Raw genomic sequence first — 12,227 nt, 5'->3', positions numbered from 1 at the left:
ACTACTCATTTAAATACATCATTGAAATCTAAAATATAAATGACATAGTCATGGTTCAAATTAATATCAGTTAATAGTAACTTCTAAAAATAAATTTACAGCTAAACATCTCAAGATTATCATTTCTTAATACATAATTTTCAGGCAGTGTAAGGGCGGTAATCAAACATATATATATAACAGTATTCTTTAAATGAAATTTGATTACTTGCCTTACATTGCTTTTAAATTGTCTAAATTGTCCTTTAACCAGAAAAACCCTTGTTTTCCCCCTTTTTTGCCCGCAAATTGCTAAATGATTTGAGCCATAACCATCCCTTTGTAGTATGGAAACTTGTGGTATAATTTCAGAGAGATTTTACACTTAAAAACAAGTTAGTCCATGATGTTAGAATTAACAATAAAGAGGCCATTAATTTAAGTGGAAGAAATTAAGAACAAAGAGACCATTAGTTTAGTGGTAGAAATTATTAACAAAGGCATCATAATGTCAGGTGGTTGAAATTAACCAACAAAGAGGCCATTAGTTCATGTAGTTGGAATCAACCAACAAAGAAGCCATTAGTTCATGTAGTTGGAATCAACCAACAAAGAGGCCATTAGTTCATGTAGTTGGAATCAACCAACAAAGAGGCCATTAGTTCATGTAGTTGGAATCAACCAACAAAGAAAAGAATAGTTCAAGTGGTTGCCATTAACCATCTTCAGGTTATTGGAATTATCAACACAGAGTCCATTAATTTAAGTGGTAGAAATTAACAAAGAGAACATTAGTTCAGGTTGGAGGAATTAACAATAAAGAAGGGATCAATTCAGGTGATTGAAATTAATTAGACAAAGAGACCATTAGTTCAGGTTGTTGGAAATAAACAACAAAGAGCCCATTAGTTCATATGTTTGGAATTAACAACAAAGAGTCCATTAATTTAAGTGGTAGAAATTAATAACAAAGAGACCATTAGTTCAGGTTGGAGGAATTAAGTATAAAGATGGCATCAATTCAGGTGATTGAAATTAATCAACAAAGATACCATTATTTCAGGTGATTGGAATCCACCAACAAAGAGACCATTAGTTCAGGTGGTAGAACTTAACAACAAAGAAGCCATTAGGTTAGGTGATTGAAATTAAGAACAAAGAAGCCTTTAGGTTAGGTGGTTGAAATTAACAACAAAGAAGCCATTTGGTTAGGTGGTTGGAATTAACAACAAAGAAGCCATTTGGTTAGGTGGTTGGAATTAACAACAAAGAAGCCATTTGGTTAGGTGGTTGGAATTAACAACAAAGAAGCCATTAGGTTAGATGATTGAAATTAACAACAAAGAAGCCATTTGGTTAGGTGGTTGGAATTAACAACAAAGAAGCCATTAGGTTAGGTGGTTGGAATTAACAACAAAGAAGCCATTAGGTTAGGTGATTGAAATTAACAACAAAGAAGCCATTTGGTTAGGTGGTTGGAATTAACAACAAAGAAGCCATTAGGTTAGGTGATTGAAATTAACAACAAAGAAGCCATAAGGTTAGGTGATTGAAATTAACAACAAAGAAGCCATTTGGTTAGGTGGTTGGAATTAACAACAAAGAAGCCATTAGGTTAGGTGGTTGGAATTAACAACAAAGAAGCCATTTGGTTAGGTGGTTGGAATTAACAACAAAGAAGCCATTAGGTTAGGTGATTGAAATTAACAACAAAGAAGCCATTTGGTTAGGTGGTTGGAATTAACAACAAGGAAGCCATTAGGTTAGGTGGTTGGAATTAACAACAAAGAAGCCATTTGGTTAGGTGGTTGGAATTAACAACAAGGAAGCCATTAGGTTAGGTGGTTGGAATTAACAACAAAGAAGCCATTAGGTTAGGTGGTTGGAATTAACAACAAAGAAACCATTTGGTTAGGTGGTTGAAATTAACAACAAAAAAGCCATTTGGTTAGGTGATTGAAATTAACAACAAAGAACCCATCAGTTCAGGTTGTTAGAATTAAAAACAAAGATGCCATAAGTTTAGGTTGGAATTAACCAATAAAGAGGCCACTATTTCAGGTGGTAAACATAAAACAACATTTTATTCTCAATACAATTTATATCTAATTTAAAATTCATTGCGTAAACATATCACAATATTTTGGGACTTTTTTATGGCACTAAAACACCAAAATTATTATAGAAGTTACATGAAAATCAACAATAGTATAAAAATCACCTGCAATATAAGGTATTATGATGTCAAAATTAATAATATTTCAATAACAATACATATCAAATTCATACAGTATGTTTATCTGGAGTTAGATTTAGAAGAAAATTGAAATCCGAAATATTTCAGAAATAAATGTCCTCATTTTTAAACACGTCATTGAATATTACTTGATATTAAATTCAGATTTAGCAACACAGTATGCTATCTCCCAAACTCTTTAAAAGGTAATCATTGCTTCCCATATTATTCTCCCTACAGTAATAAATAATAAAGGTAACAGAATCTATATAATTAAACATTTAAACTTTAAATAAAGATTAAATTTCTGGATATCCACATCTTGTTTCAATTTTATGTAATTCTAAAAATGAATCAAAATTTCGATACCCAAAACACAACATTGCAATTGATATCTACCATTTAAACATTTCAGGAAGGATGCTTTTTACATCAGTTACACTGCTTATCCTTTCATAATATTGATTGTCAGCAGTTTTACCAAAATTGCAGTTTGAATTCATCTTTCCAACTGATCAAGTGGTAAAATAGGATAGCTTATAGGTAGAAAAAAGTAAAATATGAAAAATACTAAACTCTGAGGAAAATTCAAAACGGAAGGTTCTTAAACAAATGACAAAATCAAAAGCTCAAACACATCAAACAAATGGATAATAACTGTCATATTCCTGACTTGGTACAGGCATTATCATATTTAGAAAATGGTTAATCAATCTGGTTTTATAGCTAGCTTAACCTTTTCCTTGTATGGCAGTCACATAAAATTCCAGTTGTAGGTTTGAAGCAAGTGAAGTGTTTTAAAATATGTACTGTCACACCTAACTTTGATCTTTATTCTCTATCACACCTAAATAAGGTCAATTCTTCATCTTTCATTATTACCTTATTGGTGTTTTTCTAAAAATGTATATCAATTGTAAAATCTTATAAAAGGTAATATAGTAATTTTGTAATTGCTATAATAATGTCCAGTTTTAAATTTTCAAATATCACTTTTAAAATGTGAGTTGTGTTTCAATTGATATTTAGACCCTTCAAAGCATATTATGTTTCTAGAATATGTTTTCTTGAAGTATTAAAAGGAGATTAAGAGTCCAATCACTTATTTGTGTGAAAATAAATAATTCATAGATATCAGATTATCTTCCATTGAATTTTATTGACAACACATTTTTACTTATGACACATTTTTAAAGATAAATATGTTTATTGCAATAAATACAATTATGCTATAGTACTGTATGTTACATGTTTTAAAATAACTTGATGTCTGTTTCATAGGAATATAGAAAACATTTGAAAAGTAAAAGTGTGAAAATGTAAGACTTGACAATTGTATGGCAAGTGGAAAATGACTACCTTTAAAATACCTCTATTTGACTTCATAAATTGATACATGTTTGAAAACTTAAATCTTGAAAATTTGAATGACAGATAAGGAATTGTAACTGTTGTTCTTAATTCACCACTTTTGCTTCAAACAAACAACCTTTCCTTAGCAATGAGCTTAACTGTTTTACCAATTCACTTGATAAATTTGAAGAGTTGAATTCAAACTGCAATTTGGTAAAATATTTTTATGGCTATTGCCAAAAGCAAAAGGTCTTCTGGATAAATACTGTAATATAACACAGGACTTATAAATTAGTGTATATTTATTATGCTTTCACATGTAATTCAAATTCGATTCAAATTATCTAATTCGAATTAGTTTAATTTGCATAAGAAAACATAATTCTTATAAAAATTCCAAACGCATGAAATTCGCTTAAATACTGTCTGAACGACGTTAGCTTCTTATTCACATTATCAATTAATTTATTATGATTTAATTCGAATTACAATTTAGAAATTGTCAACACCACAGTTTAATTTGAAATTAAAGCTAAAACAAATCAATAACCGACATTTCTGACACAAAAATCCGGTTAATAAGTTACTTCGTATCAATGATATTATACACAATTGTAATGCATATTGGATAATGTAAAGTAGCCAATTCAAACTTTCGATTCAAATCAAAAAAAGAAGACTGTGTGATCGAAATTGCAGAATTAATTCGATAAGAACACAATGCAGCTTAAATGTACGTGTGAAAGAAGCATAAGTATATATAACATTTTTCTGCAGTCTAAGAAATAAGTGCAAGAAACCTTCCAAAAGGTAAAGGTTAAAGAAATAAGTCAATTTTTCACAAACAGTTCCATAACTTATACGCCATCTTCCTTTTATGGTTCATTGTACAGTATTTGGTAGCAATTTGAGCAAATATTCTTAGAATCAACTAAAAAAGACTGGTCAATTAAGGCTTTCCCATTTTTAGACTAGTTTCCACATCTTTCATCAATCTTAACACCAATTCTTCTTGATATGGTAAACCTACAAACTGTACACCAACAGGTAAACCTACAGACCCCGTGCAGTGCTGAAAATATAAATAACATTGGTATAAAACCTACAAATTGTACACCAACAGGTAAACATATAGAGTCCTTACAGTTCTGAAAGAAAAACAAAATAGCAAAATCATAAAATGACATTTAAATTTTTCGTAGCAATCTATGACATCACATCTGGTAAATATGATGCCTACCAAAAGATTTCACATCAGAAGAGACCCAAACTCACAATTGTTCAGAAATGAGGTCACGGTCAGATTAGCCCTGGTCAGATGAATATGTACACCTTACAGTCATTCCATACAACACATATATTTAACTTACTGATTATAGTATCTTAGAAATAGATCTAATTATGAAAAAAAAACATTGATCAAAGAACCATGAAAATGAGGTCAAGTTCAGGTGGACTTTCATGACTGACATGTGCACCTTGCAATCATTCCGTAAATATTGTAAATTACCTTATAATGCTTATAGTTACTAAAAAACTGACCTAACCACTTTGGTATCTATGTATAGCCTGTCTTTTATATCCATTATTTGGAGTAAGGTTTGGTAACACAGGATATTATGATGTGAATTATCAGCCAGCAAGATACATTACCCTTAACTTTAATCCACCATATTCTGCATAAGAAAATGCCTGTACCAAGTCAGGAATATGACAGTTGTTGTCCATTCATTTGATTATTTGAGCTTTTGATTTTGCCAATTTGAAAAGGGACTTTCCGTTTTAAATTTTCTCTGAGTACTTTTTACTAAATAAATTGGTGACCATTAGGATTCTTAATTACCAGAATACTTGGGAGCATAGTTTGACCTTTGTGGACCTTTGTTCATTATTTTACCAAAGGATAAAGAAATTAAATTCATTTTTTTAAGCATCAACTAATGTCCTGTTATAAATATTTTTAAAAGCAACTACAATTGACTATTTTTATTTTAAAAACATCAATATAACAGATGTTTCAAAGTCATTAGTCCAAAATACACTGATAAGGCCATGGCCAAAAAAAAAAAAGACCAAAAGACAAACAACAGTGCACAAAACATTTTAACCATTTGAAAGTTGGTACTTATATCACGTATCTTAATTCTTGTTTTTTTGTTATTCTATTCTGATAACCAATTAACAACAGCTCACCTCTTTAACTAACTTTTCTGTGTATGTATTTGAAGGATAGTCTTTAAAGTTATCAATGTCTTGTTGCTTTACATTTGTTACTGTCAAAGTCCCAGCAGGATAGTTCAACAAGTTATATAAAATAGTATAAGTCACTCCACCTAAAATAGAAATTAGAATGTATTTATGTATGTCTTCTTTTTATGACAGAGTTAATATCAAACCTTAATGCATTTACTCCAATAAAAATCACTTCATTTGATTTTGTCGGTACATATAACTATATAATATCATATTCAAGAAAATTTACATTATTTATAGTTCAAGAAGAGATTGAAATGTTTACTTTCAGTATTTGCAAGCAAAAGGAAAGCTGTAAACTTGCTTCAACAATTTTGTACTAAATAGTGTAAAAAAAGGTGTCAATTTACTGGTTCATAACTGCATGAAAGAAATGTAAACTTAATTGGAAAATTCTACATTGTACTAGATGTGGAATAGCTGTAAACTTACTGTTACATTACGTTACTGCACTATATGATGTGAAATAAGTGTAAACGTAGTGGATAAATACTACAGTATTTTTACAGTACTGGTACATTTCTTGCATTGTATGGTGGGAAATAGGTGTGAACTTACTGGATATATATACTACAGTATACTATTTGAAACAAGTTGCTGTCCACATCTGTGATTTATGACAACTTATCTATAGGTGTGTAAGTATTGACACCTGTGTGATTTTTAATGTCGCTTTGCAAAAGCTTAAATTATATTAAATACATTTACATGTTGATTGGAATAGTACAAATTTTTATTGGTTTATAATATAATCAAGATTAATTTCCAGGTGAAACTTCTGATCTGTTTTTTTAAAGAATAGGTACAAATTATATGTTTAATGTCGATACAGTTAGTATACATCTATATTTAGGCACTTAGTATCTCTTCATTCCAAAATACAGTACTCCCAAGAACATTTCTTTTGAATTTATGTCTTTTTTCTCTTCAAAACAGTCTTTTTGTAAAATTATTCATCAACAAATCAAATCATTTATTTTTGAATACCATACAACACTGTGCTTAAACGGCTGTGGGTAACTTAAGTTACCCACAGCCCAAGATGGCGGACTCTAAACTTGTTGATATTTAATTCATACAAAATGTACCTTATTCGACGTTTTTCATGCAGAATGTAAATATTTATAGGATTATTGAATAAAGAAATAACTTACAATTACCATAAATTTGTTAATATAGAGTTCACTAAAGCGCAAGGCCAACTTTAAAAAATGCATAAGACGTCCGTAACTTTTTGATCGAAACTAAGCAGACTGTCCGTAACTTTATTTTCAGATGTGGGTAACTTTTGATTTAAAATTTTAAGAATTATAATTTCAACAATTAGAAAACAATTAACATCATATTTGTAACCTTCACGGCCGTTTATACTACTCATTCACCACCAAATGGGATTTTATTAACGCATCATACTTACACCACAGAAGTTTTATGTGGGGTTTGTGGTACTCGATCCTGGTTATGGTTTGAACTTTTATTAACTGATGTGTGTCTTATCGACGTTTTCGATTCGCACCATGGCTTTGTCATACTCTTTTAAAAAAAAATTAGTTTAATTATCTGTTTGCGGTTTATTTTCACCTCTGTTTCTTTTTATGTGTATTTTGATGAATACTCTTTGACACGGCTCGGTATTTATACATCCCACCAGTAAGTTATAGTGTTATGTTTTTTTGAATACGTTTCCTAGTGTGTTTTTTTTTTATTTCTCTTTGTATGATAGTTATCTTAGTTATTTATATTTTCAATTACTATTTCTAATTGTTACACTATGTTGATTGCTCTATTCCTTTTATGTCACTGAATTTTAACTATTGTGTCTTTTAGTTTAGTTCAATTTAATGTAATTTAATGCAACTTGCATACAAGTGAAATATGCTGCGTGAGCTAGCTGTAAAACTAGGTTTTATACATTTTTACAAAATGTCCTTTCTTCAAGTTTTCTCATTTACTGCAAATCCATAAAGTTCGAGCATCGAATGCAACAGGCCACTATAAATTCTAATCGAATCATAATGTCATTAGACTTAGTATTAAGTGATTTTTTTTTTAATCAATGGAAATAGATATCTTTTGAATATAATCGTTTTTGGCTGAACTTTTGATAATTGTCATGTGATTGGGCAATTTTGGTCCCCCCCCCCCCAAAAAAAATAATGATAATCCCGGATTTACGCATGATCTACTCTTGTCATTGCTGGCAGAAAATCAGTTAGTGCATACACGTCACATGCTTGTGTAAAAAATTGTGTAGTCTACTTGTTCAAAAATAAAAATCAACAATATGTTTCAACAGATTATCTGCAATGATAGGAAACCACCCTCTGAACTGGGCGATTTGGGTATTCCAACGTTATAAAAAATCAGACCGGAGTTTAACGGATTTATCATTATTTTTTTCATATTATTCCCAATTTTTGTCTTCCATTCTAATTCAAATGAATTATATCATACTAGAGATCTACTTCATTTCTGATTATGTATTCGATGCAATCTCTATCATAAATAAAACATTGACATCCACGTATGTCGATTGTTTGAAAGTTACGGACATTCCTATTGGTATAGTGAAAAAAGTTACGGACAAGTTGTTTTTAAGTTACGGACAGCCTAAGCTTTTTTTCAAATCGTGTTGTGATCGTTTATTTTGTAGAATTTAATCAACTGTTAAGTTTAGGGGTTTCCCTAAACGATTAATACAACTTTTTAATTCAGTGATTTAATTGATGCATCCATGGGATTGTTATTCTATAGAAGAGAAGTCCCTAACCGACGCAAGGCGGCTCCATCTTGGACTGTGGGTAACTTGAGTTACCCACTGCCGTTTAAGCACAGTGATACAAGTTTGTTTTTTAAATGGAATGTCCTATTTCCTTCCCTCTGATTTCAGGGAAATCAACTTGTCCCCCCACTTTTCCACCAGTCCAGGAAAATTTAATTGACATTTTCTAATAAAAAAATAATCATTAATAAAATGCTAAATTATTTTCCTAAGATCTATTTTGTAACAGAATCTTGGACTTAAACAAGTGAGGCCAAAAAAATAGATAAACGTTATATAGAGGTGATGAAATATAAAGAAAATGTTGATTGGTTGTTGGTTGTTTAATGTCCAGTGGCAAATATTTGATGCATGTTTAGGAAGAATATAATAAAGTGATTGGCAGGAAAATAAAGCATAAAGTGAAATAGTAAAAAGAATAAAGATATAGAACTAAAGAGATATAGAGATATAGAAACGATGAAATGACCCTCCTTCCAAAAAAAAAAAAAACAACCAAAAAATAAAACACTCGCACTTGCATATATACATCTCTAAAAAATATAAAATTTTGGTTTCATGGTGCCCCCAGACATCAAGGTTCTGGATCCGGCCCTGAATTCTGCACTATACTAGTTGAAATAGGGGTAAACCTACTTGTTAAATACTGCACTGTGCCATGTGGAATAGCTGTATAAGCAAACCCTGGACAAATAATAGCATCTAACTTATTGTCTCTCCATTTCTTAAGAAATCCAGTTTTATATTCCTGTTTAAATATAAAAGTACATGGTTTTAGGCTCTATACTACCAGTAACTATATAATATCATATTCAAGAAAACAAATTAAAAATATAGAAAAATAGGTATAAGAAAAATATAGAATAGAGAATAAAAGAATTCTAAAATATAAAGAATGGAGAATAATTGGCCAAAAATATAAAGAATACAGAAAAAATACCCCCCAAAATAAAAGAATACAGAATGAAGGAACTCCCATCCTGACCACCATATAGGTATGTAATAAACAGTATTATTTTTTTTTTTTGGGGGGGGGGAATCCCAAAGGATACAATTAGCTATGATGAAATAAAACAGGTTCAGTAAGAAATAAGAATGTGACATATGCCTACCTCAATCTGTAAAGCTAAATCCCAGTACTCTGTTATTGATCTGTAAAACAAAAACAAAATAACATAAATCATAATCAGTAAAAAGTTTGCATAACTAGTGTCAGATGCACATATGTGTTAGTGAAAATGGTAACACTAGTTTTTGTAGTTTTGCTGACTGAGGAGGTTCTCAGGAATTTATGATCTTTTTTGATTCGCAATTGCTATGATTTTTCTAAATACTTGATTTATAAAAGACAATTTAAACACATGTGTAAGGTAGATAGTTACATTACTTTGTTTACCTCAAAGAAAACTAATGTCTTTAATCTGAACACCAAAAATTACAATTTTGAGACATGTCAATTTTAAGTTAAAAACAACTCTGTAATGGTAATAGCAACAGCAATGAAAATCAAACTTGACCTGCATTTCGTGGTAAGCAGTAAATTGGCAAAGTAATAAACATCAATTTTTAGAGGGACACTGAAGTCTTCTTTAAGAGTAAGAATTTTGAGCCACAAAGCCCCATTTTTGTTTTATTGTTTTTTGATGACACCATTCAAGTGACAAAACATGCTGACATTTGATCAACCTCTAATACTGTGATGATGCTTCGGTGACAATATTTCTCTTCTATCAAAATATACTTACTTCACTCCTAGGAAACTTTTTCCAAATACAGTCATCATATGATCCTGCAAGGATATATATTTTGGTCAGTTAAATCCAAATAACACTAGGTGTTTTTAATATTATTTGGTATAGATGCATATTGTAAGTAGTTACCTTGACATAAATATCCAATCATTTAAAATTGGACCACAGAGAGCCCTCAGAATAATATCCTCTTTTCGTACAATTAAATACTCAAGAAAGATGCAGTCCTTTATAAAACACAATTACAATGCTCATTTAAGCAAGCTACAAATCTTAAAATAAAATTTTGATTTGTAAGACTATTTGCAGTATAATGGTCACAGCCTTATTTAGTGCAACCCTTTATACAAGGTAGAAACCTTAGTAAGTAATATCCCAACCATAACCACTATCTTATACAACCATTTAGGCATTTTAAATGTCATCATTGGTACAAACCTTAGTAAGTAATCTCCCAACTATAACCACTATCTTATACAACCAGTTAGGCATTTTAAATGTCATCATTGGTACAAACCTTAGTTAGTAATCTCCCAACTATAACCACTATTTTATAAAACCAGTTAGGCATTTTAAATGTCATCATTGGTACAAACCTTAGTTAGTAATCTCCCAACTATAACCACTATCTTATATAACCAGTTAGGCATTTTAAATGTCATCATTGGTACAAACCTTAGTTAGTAATCTCCCAACTATAACCACTATTTTATACAACCAGTTAGGCATTTTAAATGTCATCATTGGTACAAACCTTAGTTAGTAATCTCCCAACTATAACCACTATTTTATACAACCAGTTAGGCATTTTAAATGTCATCATTGGTACAAACCTTAGCTAGTAATCTCCCAACTATAACCACTATCTTATACAACCAGTTAGGCATTTTAAATGTCATCATTGGTACAAACCTTAGTAAGTAATCTCCCAACTATAGCCACTATTTTATACAACCAGTTAGGCATTTTAAATGTCATCATTGGTACAAACCTTAGTAAGTAATCTCCCAACTATAACCACTATCTTATACAACCAGTTAGGCATTTTAAATGTCATCATTGGTACAAACCTTAGTTAGTAATCTCCCAACTATAACCACTATCTTATACAACCAGTTAGGCATTTTAAATGTCATCATTGGTACAAACCTTAGTTAGTAATCTCCCAACTATAACCACTATTTTATACAACCAGTTAGGCATTTTAAATGTCATCATTGGTACAAACCTTAGTTAGTAATCTCCCAACTATAACCACTATCTTATACAACCACTTAGGCATTTTAAATGTCATCATTGGTACAAACCTTAGTAAGTAATCTCCCAACTATAACCACTATCTTATACAACCAGTTAGGCATTTTAAATGTCATCATTGGTACAAACCTTAGTTAGTAATCTCCCAACTATAACCACTATTTTATACAACCAGTTAGGCATTTTAAATATCATCATTGGTACAAACCTTAGTAAGTAATCTCCCAACCATAACCACTATCTTATACAACCATTTAGGCATTTTAAATGCCATAATTGTATTAGATATTGTTGTATCTACTTGGTCTGTTGATCTGTAATGAGATAAATATTTAAGATTATTCGACTTCATCAGTGATATATATGTGGTCTCTTTGTTACATTCACCATTTCCATTCTAAATTTTAGTATTATATTATACAGGTGGATCAGTAATAAGATAAATATTTTACTTCATTCTATATTAGCAACATGTAATATTAATTAACATTCAAATGTGTATGAACTATTTGCCACTGCACATTAAGCAAACAACAATCAATCATTCAATCTTCCTCCAGATAGTGTGTACTTTCTGAACATACATATAGTACACCCTCATTGTTTTCAATGTGTT

General features: G+C 30.5%; 1 protein-coding gene across 4 annotated transcripts in view; it reads right to left on the bottom strand.

The window, feature by feature from the left end:
- Positions 1-2,060: 2,060 nt before the first annotated feature.
- The window catches only part of LOC143064414 (fatty-acid amide hydrolase 1-like), a 57,850-nt gene continuing 47,683 nt past the window's right edge, over positions 2,061-12,227 (bottom strand). For all 4 annotated transcript variants that reach the window (XM_076237231.1, XM_076237228.1, XM_076237230.1 and 1 more), the window contains exons 11-16: positions 11,820-11,925; positions 10,349-10,392; positions 9,716-9,755; positions 9,240-9,351; positions 5,762-5,901; positions 2,061-4,640 (exon numbers count right to left, since the gene is read on the bottom strand). In XM_076237231.1, coding sequence (XP_076093346.1) covers positions 4,518-4,640; positions 5,762-5,901; positions 9,240-9,351; positions 9,716-9,755; positions 10,349-10,392; positions 11,820-11,925 — 565 coding nt within the window. In that variant the 3' untranslated portion in view covers positions 2,061-4,517. The remainder of the gene's footprint in view (positions 4,641-5,761; positions 5,902-9,239; positions 9,352-9,715; positions 9,756-10,348; positions 10,393-11,819; positions 11,926-12,227) is intronic.

This window comes from Mytilus galloprovincialis, chromosome 2, assembly GCF_965363235.1.
Source record: "Mytilus galloprovincialis chromosome 2, xbMytGall1.hap1.1, whole genome shotgun sequence".
NCBI classification, from domain to species: domain Eukaryota; kingdom Metazoa; phylum Mollusca; class Bivalvia; order Mytilida; family Mytilidae; genus Mytilus; species Mytilus galloprovincialis.
The sequence above is the reverse complement of the archived record's forward strand: the minus strand, read 5'-3'. Positions and strand labels throughout refer to the sequence as shown.